Source organism: Scyliorhinus torazame, chromosome 19 (genome assembly GCF_047496885.1).
Source record: "Scyliorhinus torazame isolate Kashiwa2021f chromosome 19, sScyTor2.1, whole genome shotgun sequence".
Lineage (NCBI taxonomy): Eukaryota > Metazoa > Chordata > Chondrichthyes > Carcharhiniformes > Scyliorhinidae > Scyliorhinus > Scyliorhinus torazame.
The window spans coordinates 55362038-55385026 of record NC_092725.1 but is presented as its reverse complement, the minus strand read 5'-3'; the positions used below and the strand labels follow the sequence as shown (position 1 = coordinate 55385026).

The 22989-nt window shown below is 49.9% G+C and overlaps 1 protein-coding gene across 3 annotated transcripts in view; it reads right to left on the bottom strand.

Annotated features, from left to right (window-relative positions):
• ipo8 (importin 8) overlaps positions 1-20202 on the bottom strand; it is a 122279-nt gene extending 102077 nt beyond the window's left edge. For 2 of the 3 annotated variants that reach the window (XM_072484306.1, XM_072484308.1), the window contains exon 1: positions 19897-20202. In XM_072484306.1, the coding sequence (XP_072340407.1) occupies positions 19897-19980 (84 nt within the window). In that variant the 5' untranslated portion in view covers positions 19981-20202. The remainder of the gene's footprint in view (positions 1-19896) is intronic. The other variant, XM_072484309.1, reaches the window with a different exon arrangement.
• Positions 20203-22989: the final 2787 nt, after the last annotated feature.

Genomic DNA, 22989 nt, shown 5'->3' with positions numbered 1-22989 from the left:
GGCCAATCCACCTAAACTGCACATCTTTGAGTTGTGGGGGTGAAACCCACGCAGACATGGGGAGAATGCGCAAACTCCACACGGACAGTGACCCAAGGCCGGGATTCGAACCCGGGTCCTCAGCGCCGCAGTCCCAGTGCTATCCACTGCGCCACATGCCGCCTGAAGGAGTTGAGAGAAAGGGATGGAGTCCTTAAATGGTGTAGGGTGCAAAGAGCTGTAGTCCAGATAGCTGTGGGAGTCAGTGGGCTTGTAGTGGATATTAGTGGATAGTCTATTGCCGGAAATGGACACAGAAAGATCAAGGAAGGGAAGGGAAATGTTTGAGATGGGCCAGGTGAAAGTGATGGAGGGATAGAAACTGGAAGCGAAGTTGATGAAGTTTTCCAGGTCCGGGCGAGAGCATGACGCGGTACCTCTCCCATCACCCATGGCACCTTCCCATGCAATCGCAGAAGGTGTAACACCTGTCCCTTTACCTCTTCCATGCTTAACATCCCAGGCCCAAAACACTCATTCCAGGTTAAGCAGCGATTCACTTGCATCTCTTCCAATTTGGTCTACTGCATTCGCTGCCCCCAATGTGGTCTCCTCTATATCGGAGACACCAAACGCAGACTGGGTGATCGCTTTGATGAGAATCTTCGGTCTGTGCCCTGACCTTCCTGTTGATTGCCATTTTAACAAAAGACCCTGCTCCCATGCCCACATGTCTGTTCTTGGCCTGCTGCAATGTTCCAGTGAAGCTCAACGCAAACTGGAGGAACAACATCTCATCTTCCGTTTAGGCTACAGCCTTCCGGCCTGAACATTGAATTCAACAACTTCAGATGATCAGCTCTATCCCACCTCGACCCCTTTGTTTTCATCCCATTTCATTTTAACTGTCTTTTACCATTTCTTTCTTAATATATATTCCCCCCCACCCCAATCTTATCCACCTTTCCTTCACCTTCCTCCTCTTTGCTTCCCCCTTCCCCTCCCCCCACATCTACAGTTCATACTCTGATATTAGTTTCCCTACTGTTTGACCTTTCACATCTTTTGTTCTCTCTGGGGACTGCCATTAGCACTCTTTCCCCTTAGTTTCTGTGGCCGTTAGTACCCGGTTTAACTGGGTTTCTGTGGCTATGATTCATCTTTCATTCTCACTCCACAGTATAAATATTCTCAATTTCTCTGTCTGTTAGCTTTGACAAAGAGTCATCGGACTCAAAACGTTAGCTCTTTTCTCTCCCTACAGATGCTGCCAGGCCTGCTGAGATTTTCCAGCACTTTCTCTTTTGTTTCAGAATCCAGCATCCGCAGTAATTTGCTTTTATCCTTTGTCATGTTCTTCCTTATCGATTCAATCTTTAATTTCCTCTCCGTTTTAGTGACCGATGTGATGTGAATTTACCTTCCTTCTCGGTTTGTCCCTCAGTTTATTTAGTGGTGCCAATGTTCAGAGGTCCCAGATGCCCCATTGCCCTCATCATTATCCTCACCAACTTCCAACAAGCTACAGCTTTTTAAAAATTGGTGCTTCGGTAATATCTGAATCAGGGTTTGGTGTACATTAGTGGTTTACTCCTTTAACAAGATTTCCCCCACCCCAGATTTAATTTCCCGCTAACACCTCTCAAGAGCTATCCGGACAGAGGAACTATTTTCCCCTAAATAAGCTATTTGATCCCAAGTAGTGTCGCAAGGTATGGTTTCACTTCATACCTAGAAAGCTTCAATTCCCTTCCCACCCCAATGTTGTTCCAAATTTCTTGAAATTCATACCGGTGAGCAACCGTCAAATTACAAAAAATAATAGATATTAATTTAAACTATCAATTTTAGAATATTCAGAACCAACTGAATTGCATCAATAAATTGAAATGCCGGAACTTATAACGTTATGTTAAATTAATCACTCTTGTCACTGCTGTGCAAGCTCAAACCCCAATATGCAGTGTGCACTAATCAGCAGTTAGTTTGGAGTAATGGCACAGTAATACTTAGTTTGGAGTAATTGGTGTATTAATAGTTTGGAGTAATAGCACAGTAATAGTTAGTTTGGAGTAATAGCAAAGCCAACGTCTCACAATATCGGACTTAGCAGGAGTAGACCATTCAGTCCTTTGAACCCGCTCAGCCGTTCAATAAGATTGTGACAGATCTGATTATGCCTCAACTCCACTTTGCCATCTGCCCTCCATAGCCCTCGACTCCCTTATCTATCAAAAATCTAATACATTCAATGACCTAAGCCAGTCATTTTCAAAGTCAGGGTCACGACCTGCGGGTGGGTCACGGGCTGGTTTCAGAAGGGTCGTGGGGCCATGCGTCGCAGTGTTCCCAATCGAGGGGAGAAGTGCACGGGCCGCGACCAGCTTTTAAAATGCCCACTGCGTCCTGCTTTCGGAATGCTGGCTGTTCAGCGCATGAGTGCCCCCTCAGTAGTGTGCATGCCCCCAGAGTCCAACAGTTCAGAATGCCTCCTCCTGGCGTCAGCGCACTGACCCAGGAGCAGGCAGCTTCTTTTTTTTTTTTTTTAAATCGATGGCGTCTTCCTGCCTGGAGCAGCGGCAGAGAGCAGGACACCGTACACTGACATCATGTGCTCTGGGCGCGAGAGAGATTCTTCCATTTTTCAGCTGCCAGCAGTGATGGTGTGAACTCCAGGGCCTCTGGTGAACAACCCATGAAGAAACTGAAAACAGGAACAAAGCAGCATAAAGATGTTTGCTGGAGGTATGGGTTTATTAATTGCGCCACTGGAAATCAGGATGCAAAGCCCATGTGTGTTATATGTAGGGAAGTACTGGCAAATGATAGATTAAAACCGTCAAAACTTCAAAGGCATTTGAAGACTAAGCATGGTGAATTAGAGGATAAATCTCTTGATTTTTTTCAACAGATGCAGTGAAAATTAAATCATCAGCTGAAGTCATTATCAGAAATGTAACATTGAATTACAAAGCAATTGAGAATGTGAGGACCAAGCAGGCTCAAGGCAAGTGAAAACGGTGGGTCGCAAAGGCCGGCCGGCGTGGGTCGCAAAGGCCGGCCGGCGTGGGTCGCAAAGGCCGGCCGGCGTGGGTCGCAAAGGCCGGCCGGCGTGGGTCGCAAAGGCCGGCCGGCGTGGGTCGCGCGGTCGCGAAGGCCGGCCGACTGGTAAAAATGGGACCCGGGTGAAAAACACTGACCTAAGCGGGCCTTCTACTGCTTTCTAGAGAAGAGAACTTCACATACTAACCATCCTATTGGGAGAGAAAAATTTTCATCTTCATCATAAATGATTTTATGATGAAAAAGTTCGTATTTTTAAACTGTGCCTCCTGGTTCTCATCTCTCCCACAAGTGGAAACATCCCCCACCTATCAAATCCCTCCCAAGGATCTTACATGCTTCAGTAAGATTACCTCTCATTCTTATACAATATCTGATAAATCTATAGAGGCTGTGTATAAGCTCAGGCACATGTGTCACTTGCCCCAGACAAAGTGGCCAGTAGTTCAGCCAACAGTACATTTTACAATGATTTGTGCAGTGTCAGCACTTAGACATGCAATCAAATACAGAAATCATTAATTTATTCTACACATAACACTGCAAGCAATCTGCAATATCAAATGTTTTCACCCAACAAGATCTAAATTGTTCTCAGTCCCTGCCTGAACCAAATGAGCAAAATTAGATTTAGCACTCGGGTGTAAGACATTGTTACACAGGATTTCATTCCTTCAAGAGTCTTCAGGAGATCCAACTACATGAAGAGCTCTTCAGTATCTCATCCAAGTAACCAGCTGTTATATGTAGCATTAGAAAGTAAGTGTTAGTGAGATACTCCACCAAGCTGAATGCTACCCTCACCAGACATCCAACAAAGTCAGTGGACAGCTATGAGGACTGGGAATTCTGCTGGATGTTAGACTAAAGGTTATTGTTGTCCAAGCCGGAAATCAATGTTCAACTGATATTCAGCAACCACTGAAGAAAACAAGGTCTAGTTCCACTCTGACCCTCCACCCCATCGCCTTAAACAGCCTATGTGTGGTTTAGGCCTATAACTGAAAATTTCCATCACCCATTAGAACACAGAATACTCAGCAAAAGATAAGTAGTCATCAGTACTTAATTCAAGCTCTCTAATTTTGTTCAAAGTGCAGAGTTATAAGGACTTGTATGTGTGTGCACTGAGGTACAGCCAGTACTTGAGCAAGAGATGCCTGAGGAACCAATTAAGGCTGGCAACAATTTCCCAACAATGACATTAATCAAACAAAAAATGATGGCACCCGAATACTCAGCAGCAAAACACTATTAATCAGAAGGGCTACAAGAAAGCCCATTTTTGTATTCAGTTGCAATTTTGTTTCATCCAAAATAGATATTAAGTCAGGACACCACACATTTCATTGCTTCCTACAATTCAGCATCGACAAGACCTCTAAAGTATTTCATTGCTTGTGAAGCACTTTGGGATACATACGAATTAGGAGACGGCCATTTAGCCCCTCAAGCCTGCTTCACCATTCAGTAATGGTGATCTGATTGTAACCTCAACTCCACAGTCATGGAATTTTTACAGCATGAAAAGTGACCCTTTTGCCCATTGTGTCCTCACTGGCCATCAAGCATCTATCTACTTTAATCTTATTTTCCAGCACTTTGCCCATAGCCTTGTATGCTATGGTATTTCAAGTGCTCATCTAAATACTTCTTAAATGTTGTGAGGGTTCCCGCCTTTACCACATTTTTAGAAAGTTCCAGATTCCAACCACTCTCTGGGTGAAAATGCTTCTCCGCACATCCCCTCTAAACCTCCTGCGCCTTACCTCAAGTCTCTGCCCCCTGGTTATTGGACCCTCCGCTAAGGGGAAATGTTCCTGCTTATCTACCCTATCTACACTCCTCATAATTTTACACACCACAATCAGGTCTCTCCTCAGCTTTTTCTGCTCCGACCCCAGTCTACACAATCTCGCTTGATAGCTGAAACGCCCAAGCCCAGACAACATCCTGGTGAATCTCCTCTGCACCCTCTCTACTGCAATTACATCCTTCCTATAGTGTGCCAACCAGAACTGCACACAGTACTCCAGCTGTGACCTAACCAGTGTTTTATACAGCTCCATCATAATCTCCGACTTCTATTCTATGCCTCAGCTAATAAAGGCAAGTATCCCATGTTCCTACTTAACCACCTTATCTACCTGACCAGCTGTCTTCAGGGGTCTATGGACATGCAAAAGTCCTCTGATCCTTTGTACTCCTGAGGGTTCTACCATTCATTGTGTATTCTCTTCCCAAAATGTATTACCTCACACTTTTCAGGGTTAAATTTCATTTCTTACTGTTCTGCCTATCTAACCTTTCTCAAGTAAGAACAAAATTGCACACAGTGCTCCAGATGTGGTCTCCGTATTGTTATTTCCTGGCCAATGGTAATTCGGTAGGCGTGATACCAGCCTCATTTGCTTACAGGTCTAAGACTTGAAATTAAAAATTCTCATTGTTGCATTTAAATCCCTCCAAGGGTTCACTCCATTCTACCCACGTTACTTCCTCCAACCCATCAAAAACTCTGCATTCCTCCAGTTCTGATCTCTTGTCCATCTTGCTATTCATTCACCCTATCATTGGCATCCATTCCCTCCGCTGACTGTGTCTGAGGTTTTTCTGAAAGTCTCTCAGCTCTCTCTAATCCTTTAAGATGCTTCTCAAAACATACCTCTTGGTATGTTTGGAAAAGCTTTTGGTCACCGGTTCTAATGTGCTTGCATGGGGTTAGTTTTTGGCTGAGTGTGCTCCTGTGAAGTGCTTTGGAAAATCTTCATGTAAATGAAGGTCCTTGTAGCTGCTAACTTTCAGTTCCATTCTCTAAACTGGAACAGATATAAATTCCTAATGAAGTCCATGAGAAACATGTCTGTGCACAAGTGTCGTACACATTATGTCCTGAAATTGTGAAAGGCACCACACCAACCCCCCCGCCCTTTCGGGGTGGGTTTGTGTGTGCGTGGTGGTGGTGGTGGGGGGAGGGGGGGGGGCACTTACATCGGACAGAAAGGTGGAGGATAGAGAGCCTGTCGCCTGACCAGTGGCATCCCCTTTCTCCCACCCAATTAAGTCGGGGCAGGGATGGTCAAGTACGACCAGCAGGCTTGGTGGTTTGGGGGGGGGGGCCTTTCTGAAAGTTCTTCCCCACCACCTTGCAAACTGACACCCCTTGTCTCTCCCCAGTCTGCCTGACTGGCGCAAGTAAGGCCAACCCAATAACCTGCAGTCCAGACCTCCAGCCCTGCACCTGGTCTCAGGCCTCCTGTAGTCCCAGCAATGGCCACCACTCCCGCTGGTGCTTCTGAGGTGAAGAGTTGCCAGTCCTCTGATTGGCTGGCAGCTCTGAGAGCTAGATCCTCAGCTTGAAAGCCCCAGGAACCCCAACGGCAGGCAGCAGACTGCCTGATTGGGGTTTAATCCTGTCAGGGGTCTCAGAAATTGCCACCTTATTTTCATCTAGTAGATGGGGCCACTGCTGCAGCCATGAAATTCAGTCCTATAGGCGCTTGTTAATATTTCCTTTCTTCATTGCGATGGTCAGCAGTCACCCGTGAAACAGCAGAGGTCAATATTTTTTCAATCCAAAAACAGATAGGGAAGCTGACTAGGTCAACCCTCTGAGCCCAAAGGTGCAACTCAAATAGCAAATTACTGCCGTTGTACTCAACCTCTGGCCAAACGTTGAGAAACCTATTCCACTGTGATACCATCCAGTGAAGCGTTATTTTTACAGTCACACGTTATTTACCACTGCAATACAGAGAGAAAACATCTCTAATGTCAGCTTTTAGAAGGATGAGAGGTGATCTGATCGAGGCATATAATATACTAAATGGGATTGATAAAGTAAACATAGACCAAATGTTTCCACTTGTGGGGAAATCTAAAACAAGAGGTCATGGATCAAGGTTGAGAGACGGTAGATATAGAATTGAGATGAGGAGGAACTACTTCTCGCAGAGGTTTGTGAATTTGTGGAACTCACGGCCCCATAGTGCGGTGGAGTCTGAGTCATTGAATGGTTTCAAGAAGGCGAGAGATAGATTTCTGATTTAAAAAGCAGGTTAAAGACATATGGGAAACAGGTGGGAAGGTGGATTTGAGACCAGGAAATGATCAGCCATGATCTGATTCAATGGCGGAGTAGGCTGAGTCGCCGACTTCTGCACCTAATTCCTCTGTTCCAAATTGAGCCATTATTTTGTGGGCCAAATTTAGTCGTTAATTTACCAACAGCGGTCGGTGCACAATCAGAATGCCATGGGTTTCTGTACTAAAAAGTAAGCTGAGCATTTAAGCTTTGGTACTATTGGAGATAGCGAGCAGAAAATATTAGTGCAATTTGCCACAGGTACTGGTCTGAGAGGTAGTACTTGCAAAACACAATGTGAAACTAACTCTCTGGTGTCCTGCCACGGCCCTTAGTCTGTCCAATTATAACAAAACTGATATTCACATAACTCCTTTAATAAAAAATCCCAAGGTGCTTCACAGGAGTATCAAAAGCAAAATATCCAGTATTGTGCCTACCTTGAAATAACTCCCATCAAACCACCCCTTCAAAAAAAACAACTTCAAACTACTGACGGTCACTAATTTCCATTCAAATCTTACTCCTCATATTGCAAGTTCTAAATTTTATTGTTGCCTCTCAAATGGTTTCGGTCTCCACCCCTGCACCACAGCACAGATATTGCTCTAGTCAAAATAATAAATCACATCTTCTGTAACTATGTCCATTGCCTTCGACTCTACTGGTCATCCTATTCTCCACCAATTCTGTGTACCTTTCTGATGCTCTTCTCTTCTGGTTCCATACCTGACCTTGTGAGGATGCTACATGCTCTCCTGCAATATCTCTTCCTTTGTCTGCATTGTCACCACCAGTACTGTGAGAAATTCATGTAAATATTTGATTTTAAATGTTGGGTGGACTGAAAATTGTATTTACTTGAAGTTGCTCATGCTGGCTTGGAAGAACCACTCATGTAACTGCAAGGTCAAATTGAACCAGTTTGAACAGATCTGCAACTGTTAGTAAGTGTAAATCACATCAGCCTTGGAAGGAGCCAGAACAAACTTAATCCACTTCCAAGTACAAATAACATGACACCTAGTAGACCCAGGCACCATAGAAAGGGAGTGAGCTAAGTCATCAGAGAAGGTAACCATCACAAATGACAACCTCACACTGGTGTGAAAGACAAAACTTACAACCAAGACGGGACCACGTGACGAGAATCACAAGCAAGAGACGACTACTATTTGATGAGTCCTAGCTTGTAAATTATTGCCATGTATTTTAAGTTTTACACTTAATAAATCTTTCAGATGCTTTAAAGTTCACGAGTCTCACTGTTGATTTCTTTGTCAAGTTTCAGCCTGAATTCTTCAACAGTACTCTTAAGAATCTATTCCCTATTATGCAAAAATCATTTCAGAATGGAGAGGTTAGTATACTTATCTGGAAAGTCTAAGCAGGCTGAGATTCTTTTTCCCAGAAAAGAGAAGACTGAGGGAGTGACCTTAAAGAGGTCTTTAAGATTATGAAAAGGGTAGACGTAGAAAATATGTTTGCGATTGCAGGCAAGATCAGAGCCGGGTCATAAACATAAGACCAGCCACTAAAAAGATTTCAGGAGAAATGTCTTTATCCAGGGTGTGGTTAGAATGTGTAATTCACTGTCACAGGAGTGGTTGAGATGAATAGATGTGTTCCAGGGGAAGTTAGATAAATATATGACAGAGAAAGGAGGAGCCCCCTACTCTACTCCCTGTACACACACGACTGCGTGGCAAAACTTGGTTCCAACTCCATCTACAAGTTTGCTGACGATACGACCATAGTGGACCGGATCGCGAATAACGATGAGTCCGAATACAGGAGGGAGATAGAGAACCTAGTGGAGTGGTGTAGCGACAACAATCTCTCCCTCAATGCCAGCAAAACTAAAGAGCTGGTAATTGACTTCAGGAAGCAAAGTACTGTACACACCCCTGTCAACATCAACGGGGCCGAGGTGGAGATGGTTAGCAGTTTCAAATTCCTAGGGGTGCACATCTCCAAAAATCTGTCCTGGTCCACCCACGTCGACGCTACCACCAAGAAAGCACAACAGCGCCTATACTTCCTCAGGAAACTAAGAAAATTCGGTATGTCCACATTGACTCTTACCAACTTTTACAGATGCACCATAGAAAGCATCCTATCGGGCTGCATCACAGCCTGGTATGGCAACTGCTCGGCCCAGGACCTCAAGAAACTTCAGAGAGTCGTGAACACCACCCAGTCCATCACACGAACCTGCCTCCCATCCATTGACTCCATCTACACCTCCCGCTGCCTGGGGAAAGCGGGCAGTATAATCAAAGATCCCTCCCACCTGGCTTACTCACTCTTCCAACTTCTTCCTTCGGGCAGGATGTACAGAAGTCTGAGAACACGCACAAACAGACTCAAAAACAGCTTCTTCCCCACTGTTACCAGACTCCTAAATGACCCTCTTATGGACTGACTTCATTAAGACTACACCCTGTATGCTTCATCCGATGCCAGTGCTTATGTAGTTACATTGTATATGTTGTGATGCCCTATTATGTATTTTCTTTTATTCCCTTTTCTTCTCATGTACTTAATGATCTGTTGAGCTGCTCACAGAAAAATACTTTTCACTGTACCTTGGTACACGTGACAATAAACAAATCCAATCCAATCCAGGAGGATATTGTGATGGGATTGGAGGAATGGTGGAAGGAGCCTTATGTGGAGCATAAACATCAACATGGAGCTGCTGGGCGGAAAGGTCTGATTCTGTGCTGTGAATACTTTGCATGCACTAGCTATCACCTGGAAACAAGATCAGGTCCCATATAATTGCCGATGCCCCCCAGGTGGCGGAGGGGGCCCACCACTGGCCCCGCTGATATCTATGGGGTTTTGCACGCCCCACACCCTCCATCACTGGCGAACACGCTGCCCAGGTGGGGGGTCACCATCGGCGGGGCCAGAAGATCTCGCCGGCGGGGTGGGCCAGAAAATTTCAGCCAACACCAGTGATGAATGATACATTTCCAGCTTAATGCAGACAAATCTGAAAATATCTCCTTGCATACCTGGCAACCTGCATCATTAACAGCTATTACTATCCAAGGTGATGCAAATAGCTTGGCGTATAACTTGACCCTGAACCAAGTTTTCTTACCAAAATCTGTCCATTGCTAGAACCATCTTCTTTCACCTTCACAATGTCAGCTGCCTCCACCCCACCATTGCTGATCATCTACTCTGTGCCTTTACTATGCCAGAGTGCTACTTCTTGAAGCCTCTCCCGCACAGCATCCTGCTTTATTCAGAAATCCCCAGACTGCCATCACTCTGAATCTCTCCAGGCTACACAGACCTCTCATCCTCCTCAGGATAAACTTCAAATTCTTGTCTCCACTACCACTCTATCCTACTTCAGTGATCTCCTTCAGCTCACACCCTTCACTTCTTTCAATCCATCTTTTCATTGCCCATCCCTTTTATTCTTTCAGCTAATTTGCACTGGCCTGTGTAATTTCCTCCTCCTCAGTTCCTCCATTCCAAATTCCAAAAGCTATATTGAGAATTTAGTTGGTTTGACCTTGTCACTTACCTCCGTTCTAACTGATCTCCCTCTTTCATTCAACATTCATTTCCTTCTTTCCACAGAGCACCGAAGATTGCTACATATATCCACAGTGTTGGTCCAACGCAGCTCAAATCGCGCTTTCTAGACACGATCATAGTGACAAAACCAATAATTGGACTGTCAGGCACTTTTCTTCAAGTGGCATAATACAAACGTTTCACGCACCCTCAATTATGTTGTACTGAGATCCCAAGACTGCACAAGTACGTGCATTGTTTGCAAGCCTACAGTAATGGTCTGTAAAAGAGCATTTGCAGAGGTAAAAGGGTGACCTGCAGTGGCCTTTCACATTCTATACAAGGAAAACATCCAACTCTATGCAGTATCCAGCCAGGACAGCAGACAAGAGCAAGAGGCAACTTTGTTCTAAGGTAGCAATCTTGCCTCCAGAGTTAAAAGGGCATGGGTCCGAACCACAGACCTGAACACACCAATCTAGGTAGACAATACTGATGGAATGCTGCACGGTCAGGAGCTTCCAACTTTTGGATGAGGCAATAACTTGCATCACACCTTTAAAGTAGGAACAATTCCCAAGGTACTTCAGAATCATAATCAGGTAAATATGGCATTGAGCTAAAGAAGTGGGCATCAGAAGGTGGGCTGAAAGTTTTGCATATGAGATTTTAAAAGGGGACCTGAACAGGTAAGAGAGGTGGAGAGGGAATTCCAGAGCTTAGGGTCAGACAGGTGTACAGTCACCAATGGTGGGATGAAGGAAGATGGTGATGCACAAGGGGCCAGAGTTGGAGAAAGGCTGAATTCTTGGAGGAGTGGAGTGTGGACATTTATCTCACTGCTCTTTGAGGCATTATGCTGCACACAAGATGGCTGGCACATATCCCTTCATTACAACAGATATTACACCGTCAATGTGTTACATGAATGCAAGTTAATGCTGAGATGTAGCATTTTGGATGCAATGAGAAGTTAAATTAAACCCATTACATTGAATTTTATGACTTGAAATTACTTTCTTCTACAAGAGATCACCCGTTCAATACATCTATAATTTATCTGAATAAATAAATGGTGAAAATAAAGCTTTTAGAAACAATTAGAGACAAAACTTAGCACAGCCAATCCACCTAACCTGCATATCTTAGGGAGGAAACCGGAGCACCCGAGGAAACCCTCGCAGACATGGGGAGAAAGTGCAAAAAGTCACCCGAGGTTGGAATCGAACCCGGGGCCCTGGCACTGTGAGGCAGCAGTCCTAACCACTGTGCTGCCCATTGATGATTGCAAATTTTTGTAGACCGCAAAAATGTATATATGTTGACTTTCCTAAGTAGATGAGCTTGAATTGCTTTCAAAATATATGTAAAACAATTTACTCAAACAGATTAAACAGTTTAATACGAAAATTAGAATTAAAAATCTTTGTGTTAGTAGATATAGTGAGATTGAATACAGAGGTAAAAGGTCACTTAAATTCTGAGAACAATCTCAAATTGAATGGGAAACGGGTGTGTGATGTGGTGATAAGTAAAATCCCTTGGTGCAGAAAGTGGATACTCAAAAGCTCTGAAGAGTCATAACGTTAACTCTCCCCACAGATACTGCCAGACTTGCTGAGTTTTTCCTGCATTTACTACTTTTACTCAGATATCCTGATTGTTTAATCTTTCTAACAATAATATACACATTTTTAACAACTGAGAGTTCAAACGCAGTCTTCAAACCCAGACCACAAGCCATGGTTTCTTTAAAAGACTGCACTCTGTGCCACAAATAGCTGGTAATGCAAATTGATAATCACATTGCAATGTCAATGGGACATCCAGGACCTAATGAATAATGTGCCCAGTGGTGTAACTCCATAACCAATAAGAACAGGAAAAACAAGATGAGAAGATCCGACAGCCTCAAGACTTTATCACCCACTCCTCATAACCCTCAATTCCCTCAGAGGTCAAAAAATCTATCTATCACAGCCTAGAATACATTCAATGATGGGGCAAAAACATCTGGGGGAAACAATTGCAAAGATTTACAAACAAAGGAAAGTACAGCACAGGAACAGGCCCTTCGGCCCTCCAAGCCTGCATGCTGCCCGTCTCACCTAAAACCTTCTACACTTCCAGGGTTTTCAGTGAGGCAGATATCATAGAATTTACAGTGCAGAAGGCCATTCGGCCCATCGAGTCTGCACCGGCCCTTGGAAAGAGCACCCTACCTATGCCCACATCTCCACCCTATCCCCGTAACCCAATAACCCCACCTAACCTTTTGGACACCAAGGGCAATTTGGAATGGCCAATCTGCCTAACCTGCACATCTTTGGACTGTGGGAGGAAACCGGAGCACCCGGAGAAAACCCACGCACACACGGGGAGAACGTGCAGACTCCGCACAGACAGTGATCCAGGCCGGGAATCAAACCTGGGACTGTGAGAAACTGTGCTAACCACGGTGCTACCGTGCTGCCCTCTACTCAGATCCTATTCATGTATTGTCAAGACATCCCTTAAACGTCATTATCGTACCTGCTTCCACCACCTCCTGCGGCTCTAAACTTAGCCCCTCGCATCTTAAACCTATGTACCCTAGTAATTTACTCTTCCACCCTGGGGAAAAAGCTTCTGACTGTCCACTCTGTCAATGCCCCTTATAATTTTGTGGACTTCTATCAGGTTGCCCCTCAACCTCCGTCGTTCCAGTGAGATCAAACCGAGTTTAGCCAACCTCTCCCCATAGCTAATGCCCTCCATACCAGGCAACATCCTGGTAAATCTCTTCTGCACCCTCTCTAAAGCCTCCACATCCTTCTGGCAGTGTGGTGACCAGAATTGAACACTATACTCCAAGTGTGACCTAACTAAGGTTCTATACAGCTGCAACATGACTTGCCAATTTGCCCGGATTAAACTCCGTCTGCCATCTCTCCGTCCAAGTCTCCAACAGATCTATATCCTGCTGTATCCTCTGATGGGCCTCATCCGTATCCGCAATTCCACCAATTTTGTGTCTTCCGCAAACTTACTAATCAGGCCAGTTACATTTTCCTCCAAATCAAAGCACTGATCTCCGCGGAACACCACATTCAGAAAATCACCCTTCTAATGCTACCCTCTGTCTTCTATGACAGAACCAGTTCTGTATCCATCTTACTAGCTCACCTCTGATCCCGTGTAACTTCACCTTTCCTACCAGTCCTCCATGACGGACCTTGTCAAAGGCCTTACTGAAGTCTATGTAGACAACATCCACTGCCCTACCTTCATCAATCATCTTTGTCACTTCCTCGAGAAACTCAATCAACTTAGTGAGAGCTATAGGAGCAGAACTAGGTCACTCGGCCCATCGAGTTTGCTCTGCCATTCAATCATTTTTTCCCCTAAATTTAGAATACTCAATTATTATTTTTTCCAATTAAGGGGCAATTTAGCATGGCCAATCCACCTACCTACCGTGCACATCATTCTCCACGCAGACATGGGGAGAATGTGCAAACTCCACAAGGACAGTGACCTAGTGCCAGGATCCGAACCCGGATCCTCAGCGCCGTAGGCAGCAATGCTAACCACTGCGCCACACGCCGCCATTCAATCATGACTGATATTTTTCTCATCCCCATTCTCCTGCCTGCTCCTCGTAACCCCTGATCCCCTTATTAATCAAGGACCTCTCTGTCTTACATACCCCTCCCCTACCCCAAACCCCTCACACCCGCACGCACTCGCACACAACCTGCCCTTCACAAACCCATGCCTCTCGAAAATATGTCCATTTACTTCCAAATGGGAGTAAATCCTCGCCAATAATTTCCCTATCACTGACCTAAGGCTCACCAGCCTGTAATTTCCTGATTATCTTTGCTACCCTTCTTAAACAAAGGAACTGCATTGGCTATTCGCCAGTCCTCTGGGACCTCACCTGTAGCCAGTGGGGCTGTCAAGGCCCCAGCCATTTCCTCCCTCAGTATTCTGGGGTAGATCCCATCAGGCCCTGGAGACTTAATGTTTTTCAAGATGTCCAATACTCCTCCTTTTTGATGTCAATGTGACCCAGACTATCTACACACGCTTCCCTTTGAGTCACAAAATTCCTCAGCACAGCCCAAAATGATGGTCCTTTGCCCTGAGTTTGCGCCATTTCTAGATTTGGCAATCAGCGGAACCGCCAGTGTCGAACCTATCAATTCCATTCAGAATTTAATTCAATCACCTCTCATTCTTCTAAACCCCAGAGAAGGCACAATTTACTTGGCCGCTCGTCATAGGACAATCGTCTCATCCCAGGTATCAACTGAGTGAACGTTCTCTCTCCTGCCACTAATATATCCTCCCTCACAGCCTCTGGCCCCTCTCTCTCTCTCTCTCGCTCTCGAGCTCCCACCCCCGCCCGGGACCCTCTCTCTCTTACACCCCTTTCCCCCCCCACCCCCTCACATCCCCCCACCACAATTCTCAGCCCCCCTTACACCACCCCACCTATCCACTTCCCCTACTTCTGCCCTTACACCCCCTTAGACACCCCTCAACTCAACCCCTCTCAGACACCCCTCAACTCAACCCCTCTCAGACACCCCCACCCCCCTCCCCTCACCCCCCCTCCATTAGACCATAAGCCATAGGAGCAGAACTAGGCCACTCGGTTCAATCATTTTTTTTAATAGTACTCAACTATTTTTTTTCCAATTAAGGGGCAATTTAGCATGGCCAATCCACCTACCCTGCACATCATTTTCCACGCAGACATGGGGAAATTGTGCAAACTCCACACGGACAGTGACCCAGGGCCAGGATTCGAACCCGGATCCTCAGCGCCATAGGCAGCAATGCTAACCACTGCGCCACACGCCGCCCTCCGCCATTCAATCATGACTGATATTTTTCTCATCCCCATTCTCCTGCCTGCTCCCCGTAACCCCTGAACCCCTTATTAATCAAGGACCTCTCTGTCTTACATACCCCTCCCCTACCCCAAATCCTCACACTCGCAGGCCCTCACACACACCACCCTCCCTACATCCTCTCCCCTATCACCCACCACCCACGCACTCCCCCTGCGCTATGCCCCCCTCAAGCTCCTCCTCCCCTAGCCCCCAAAACACTCCACCTCACCTGCCTACTCACATCCCGCCCTCCCTTACCCCCCTTTGCAACTCCCTCACACCCCTCTACGCCCTCACAACCACCCCTCCCCTACACACTCACAACACCCCCCTCCCCTACGCCCTCACAACACCCCCCTCCCCTACGCCCTCACAACACCCCCCTCCCCTACGCCCTCACAACACCCCCCTCCCCTACGCCCTCACAACACCCCCCTCCCCTACACCCTAACACCCCCTCCCCTACACCCTCACAACACCCCCTCCCCTACGCCCTCACAACACCCCCTCCCCTACACCCTCACAACACCCCCTCCCCTACGCCCTCACAACACCCCCTCCCCACGCCCTCACAACATCGCCCCTCCCCTACGCCCTCACAAACCCCCTCCCCTCACACGGCCCCTTCCCTACGCCCCCACACGTCCTCTTCGCTAGATCCTAACACGCCCCCTTCCCTACGCCCCCACACGCTCCCTTCCCTACGCCCCCACACGCCCCCTTCCCTACGCCCCCACACGCCCCCTTCCCTACACCCTCACACGCCCCCTTCCCTACGCCCTCACACGCCCCCTTCCCTACCCCCTCACACGCCCCCTTCCCTACCCCCTCACACGCCCCCTTCCCTACCCCCTCACACGCCCCCTTCCCTACCCCCTCACACGCCCCCTTCCCTACCCCCTCACACGCCCCCTTCCCTACCCCCTCACACGCCCCCTTCCCTACCCCCTCACACGCCCCCTTCCCTACCCCCTCACACGCCCCCTTCCCTACCCCCTCTCACGCCCCCTTCCCTACCCCCTCACACGCCCCCTTCCCTACCCCCTCACACGCCCCCTTCCCTACCCCCTCACACGCCCCCTTCCCTACCCCCTCACACGCCCCCTTCCCTACCCCCTCACACGCCCCCTTCCCTACCCCCTCACACGCCCCCTTCCCTACCCCCTCACACGCCCCCTTCCCTACCCCCTCACACGCCCCCTTCCCTACCCCCTCACACGCCCCCTTCCCTACCCCCTCACACGCCCCCTTCCCTACCCCCTCACACGCCCCCTTCCCTACCCCCTCACACGCCCCCTTCCCTACCCCCTCACACGCCCCCTTCCCTACCCCCTCACACGCCCCCTTCCCTACCCCCTCACACGCCCCCTTCCCTACCCCCTCACACGCCCCCTTCCCTACCCCCTCACACGCACCCTTCCCTACCCCCTCACACGCACCCTTCCCTACCCACTCACACGCACCCTTCCCTACCCCCTCACACGCACCCTTCCCTACCCCCTCACACGCCACCTCCCCTACCCCCTCACACGCCACCTCCCCTACCCCCTCACACGCCACCTCCCCTACCCCCTCACACGCCACCTCCCCTACCCCCTCACACGGCACCTCCCCTACCCCCTCACACGGCACCTCCCCTACCCCCTCACACGGCACCTCCCCTACCCCCTCACACGGCACCTCCCCTACCCCCTCACACGGCACCTCCCCTACCCCCTCACACGGCACCTCCCCTACCCTGTCACACATCCCCCTCACAACCCCCCTCCCCTACCCCCTCACAATCCCCCTCCCCTACCCCCTCACAATCCCCCTCCCCTACCCCCTCACAATCCCCTCACAATCTCCCTCCCCTTCCCCCTCACAATCCCCCTCACAATCCCCCTCCCCTACCCCGTCACACATCCCCCTTCCCCTCACAATCCTCCTCCTCTATACCCTCACAACCCCTCCCCCTCCCTTACCCCCTCGCAATCCCCCGCATCCCACACAGTCCCCCGCACCCCACACAGTCCCCCCCACAGTCCCCCACACAGTCCCCCACACAGTCCCCCACACAGTCCCCCACACAGTCCCCCACACAGTCCCCCACACAGTCCCCCACACAGTCCCCCACACAGTCCCCCTCACCCCACACAGTCCCCCTGCCCCACAGTCCCCCTGCCCCACAGTCCCCCTCCCCTACCCTCTCAGTCCCCCTCCCCCACCCCCTCACAATCCCCCTCCCCTACCCCCTCACAATCCCCCTCCCCTACCCCCTCACAATCCCCCTCCCCTACCCCCTCACAATCCCCCTCCCCTACCCCCTCACAATCCCCCTCCCCTACCCCCTCACAATCCCCTCCCCTACCCCCTCACAATCCCCCTCCCCTACCCCCTCACAATCCCCCTCCCCTACCCCCTCACAATCCCCCTCCCCTACCCCCTCACAATCCCCCTCCCCTACCTCCTCACAATCCCCCTCCCCTACCCCCTCACAACCCCCCTCCCCTACCCCCCTCACAACCCCCCTCCCCTACCCCCCTCACAACCCCCCTCCCCTACCCCCTCACAACCCCCCTCCCCTACCCCCTCACAGCCCCCTCCTCTCACAAACCCCTCCCCTCATAAACCCTCTCACACCCTTCCGCTCCCCCTCCTCACACACCTGTCACCCTCAGACCCCCATATTGCCCCCTCCCTTCCCCATATTGCCCCCTCCCTTCCCCATATTGCCCCCCTCCCTTCCCCATATTGCCCCCCTCCCTTCCCCATATTGCCCCCTCCCTTCCCCATATTGCCCCCCCTCCCTTCCCCATATTGCCCCCCCTCCCTTCCCCATATTGCCCCCCTCCCTTCCCCATATTGCCCCCCCTCCCTTCCCCATATTGCCCCCCCTCCCTTCCCCATATTGCCCCCCCTCCCTTCCCCATATTGCCCCCCCTCCCTTCCCCATATTGCCCCCCCTCCCTTCCCCATATTGCCCCCCCTCCCTTCCCCATATTGCCCCCCCTCCCTTCCCCATATTGCCCCCCCTCCCTTCCCCATATTGCCCCCCCTCCCTTCCCCATATTGCCACCCCTCCCTTCCCCATATTTCCCCCCCCCCTCCCTTCCCCATATTTCCCCCCCCCCTCCCTTCCCCATATTTCCCCCCCCCCTCCCTTCCCCATATTTCCCCCCCCCTCCCTTCCCCATATTTCCCCCCCCCTCCCTTTCCCATATTTCCCCCCCCCTCCCTTCCCCATATTTCCCCCCCCCTCCCTTTCCCATATTTCCCCCCCCCTCCCTTCCCCATATTTCCCCCCCCCTCCCTTTCCCATATTTCCCCCCCCCCTCCCTTTCCCATATTTCCCCCCCCCCTCCCTTCCCCATATTTCCCCCCCCCCCTCCCTTCCCCATATTTCCCCCCCCCCCCTCCCTTCCCCATATTTCCCCCTCCTCCCTTCCCCATATTTCCCCCCCCCCTTCCCCATATTTCCCCCCCCCCTTCCCCATATTTCCCCCCCCCTCCCTTTCCCATATTTCCCCCCCCCCTTTCCCATATTTCCCCCCCCCTCCCTTTCCCATATTTCCCCCCCCTCCCTTCCCCATATTTCCCCCCCCCCTCCCTTCCCCATATTTCCCCCCCCCTTCCCCATATTTCCCCCCCCCTTCCCCATATTTCCCCCCCCCTCCCTTTCCCATATTTCCCCCCCCCTCCCTTTCCCATATTTCCCCCCCCCTCCCTTCCCCATATTTCCCCCCCCTCCTCCCTTCCCCATATTTCCCCCCCCTCCCTTTCCCATATTTCCCCCCCCTCCCTTTCCCATATTTCCCCCCCCCTCCCTTCCCCATATTTCCCCCCCCTCCTCCCTTCCCCATATTTCCCCCCCCCTCCCTTCCCCATATTTCCCCCCCCCCTTCCCCATATTTCCCCCCCCTCCCTTCCCCATATTTCCCCCCCCTCCCTTCCCCATATTTCCCCCCCCCCTCCCCATATTTCCCCCCCCCTCCCTTTCCCATATTTCCCCCCCCCCTTCCCCATATTCCCCCCCCCTCCCTTTCCCATATTTCCCCCCCCTCCCTTTCCCATATTCCCCCCCCCCTTTCCCATATTTCCCCCCCCTCCCTTTCCCATATTTCCCCCCCCCTCCCTTTCCCATATTTCCCCCCCCCTCCCTTTCCCATATTTCCCCCCCCCTCCCTTCCCCATATTTCCCCCCCCTCCCTTCCCCATATTTCCCCCCCCCTCCCTTCCCCATATTTCCCCCCCCCTCCCTTTCCCCTCTCCTTTCTCTAACCCCTTCCCAAGTAGCCAGGCCGCAGCCAGGGAACCGAGCAAAATCCCACGCAGACGGAAAAGCGGCAGCGAGAGGCAGCTCCTCACCTGATTGAGCTCGGTCTCGGCCGCGATCCTTTGGTTGGGGTCGATGGTGCCTTTCAGCGCCTGTATGATCCGGTTAGGGTCCATTTTCCTCCGCTTGCTCTGTTTTTGGCCCGTGATCTATTCGGGGCGGGCGGGCCGGCAACAACGCCAGTGAGCGATTGTGTTTCTTTTTTTTTTAGTTTTTCCTCCCTCCGCACCCGTGCGTGACGCGCGTCACTCAAAGGTGGCGCCAAACACTAAATTTAACCGGCTAGCGCCCCACCGCCAGCCGACGCCGGCCTTGGATACCATGGTAACGCTGCCGGCCGCCGCCATTTGAGGCTCCGGAGGGAGAGCCTGCTACGTCACTGTACAACACTGGTGACGTCACCACAAACCTGAGCCGTCACTGTACGGCAGAATACGTGACGTCACTGTACGGCAGAATACGTGACGTCACTGTACGGCGTTCGGCCTGTTGCGTCATTGTACAGCAAGACGCGTGTGACGTCGCTGTACAGCAGATGCCATCACCTGCTCAGAGTTGGCTTTCATATGGTTTCTCTGAGGAAGGCACAGTTCCTTACACTCTGCTTCCTGTCAGGCAGTCATGGACGACCTCCTGCTTCATCTCAGTGGGCCGAAGATTGAAATCAGGCTTGTTCATTCACGATGAACAAGATGAAATACATTTGATGCACGCCGAATATTTAATAATGAGTTATAGAAAATGCTTAAATATTCATTTATTAACAGAACTGTCAGCAACTTCAAATAGTTGCAAAGGGAGAACATGGCTCTCACAGTCAGCACACACATCATTTCACCTGCTCTTGCCTTAGGTGCACATCAGTCATGTGGGGAAAAAAGACTGCTGATGGAAATCAGCAGGAAGTGGCTTCCTGCGCCTGGGCAACGGTCAACAAAATGTCTCAGGCCACATTCCGAGCCCAGATGGGCCACATGTGGCCTCAGGTCGCCCACCTACATGCAAGTCTTGAGAATCATAGAATTTACAGTGCAAAAGGAGGCCACTCGGCCCATCGAGTCTGCACCGGCTCTTTGAAAGAGCACCCTACCCAAGCCCACACCTCCACCCTATCCCCATAACCCAGTAACCCGACCCAACACGAAGGGCAATTTAGCATGACCAATCCACCTAACCTGCACATCTTTGGACTGTGGGGGGAAACCGGAGCACCCGAAGAAAACCCACACAGACACAGGGAGAATGTGCAGACTCCGCACAGCCGGGAATCGAACCTGGGACCCTGGAGCTGTGAAGCAATTGTGCTAACCACCATGCTACCTGATGTGTTGGGTGCTTTGGATCCGTGGAACACAGACAGGCTACCAACACCTAAAATAGAACAACACTATTTTATTAAGCTAGAAACTGTTGAACATACTTTCACTGTGGGTTAACACGATGTTAGATTAAACTAAAGACTATGTCTATCCTAACCAGTCTAAGCACTCAGCACATGGTGAAGATCTGTGCTGTCAGCTGTAAGCTCTGTCCTTCTGAGAGGCTGCATCCCGAATGAACGGGAAAACTGATGCCCTCTGTCTTTCTAGTGAGTGTGCTCTAACTGGTGATTGGCTGCGGTGTTGTGTGTGTTGATTGGTCTTGCTGTGTGTCCATCAGTGTGTGTGTCTGCACCATGATATACATGATGTGGAGATGCCAGCGTTGGACTGGGGTGAGCACAGTAAGAAGTCTTACAACACCAGGTTAAAGTCCAACAGGTTTGTTTCAAACACTAGCTTTCAGAGCACTGCTCCTGAGTACTGATTCACCTGAGGAAGGCCTGATGTGGAGATGCCGGCGTTGAACTGGGGTGAGCACAGTACGAAGTCTTACAGCACCAGGTTAAAGTCCAACAGGTTTGTTTCGATGTCACTAGCTTTCGGAGCGCTGCTCCTTCCTCAGGTGAATGAAGAGGTCTGTTCCAGAAACACATATATAGACAAATTCAAAGATGCCAAACAATGCTAGGAATGCGAGCATTAGCAGGTGATTAAATCTTTACAGATCCTTTACAGATCTTTACCTGAGGAAGGAGCAGTGCTCCGAAAGCTAGTGTTTGAAACAAACCTGTTGGACTTTAACCTGGTGTTGTAAGACTTCTTATGGTGTATATTATGACATCACCCCATTTATAAAAAAATGTATGTATGGCAATAAATAATGTGTGGTGATAATGTTCCGAACTACGTGTGGGGTGCGAAGACATATTTACAGGACTATGTACATGAGAACTAAGCTATTTACATGGGAAGGTGCCTGGTGCAGAGAAGCAGTATGCAACAAGAGTAACGAGATCAACACTATATACAAACCAGGGAAACGATCAAACAAAGCAACAAAACAATTCAGAGAGTCCATAAATTCGAAAAGTTCATAAATTTACTCTCTGAGGTGGGCGACAAATTCTGGTTGACCGATTCAAGGGTGGGTCGAGAATCGCCGGTTCAGGATTGGCTGGACTGCGTTAATGTCAGGGGGAGGCAGAGTGACAGAGAGCTCTGCATAGTCCATGGCAGGGTCAGCAGGAGGGTGAGGCGACACTGGAGGATCACGTGGCGAGTGTGGAACGAGACGAAGGGCACGTCGACTGCGGCGCAGAATACAGCCATCTGGTAGACGACCCAGGAACGAGCATGGGGCCACCTGCCGAAGGACAACAGCGGTTGCAGACCAGCACCATCCGGAAGATGGACGCGGACGTTGTCACCTGGAGCCAGAGCAGGGAGATCAGCTGCACGGGAGTCATGAGCCGCCTTGTGCTGTGCACGAGACAGCTGCATCCGTCGAAGGACCGGAACGTGGTCGAGGTCTGGGACATGGATGGACGGCACCATCGTCCTCAGGGTGCGACTCATGAGTAATTGGGCTGGCAACAGGCCAGTGGACAGTGGGGCAAAGCGATAGGCCAGCAAGGCAAGGTAGAAATCAGACCCAGCATCGGCAGCCTTGCATAGGAGCCGTTTGACGATATGTACTCCCTTCTCTGCTTTGCCGTTGGATTGGGGGTACAGGGGACTGGACGTCACATGGGCAAAATTGTACCGCCTGGCAAAGTTGGACCATTCTTGGCTGGCGAAGCAGGG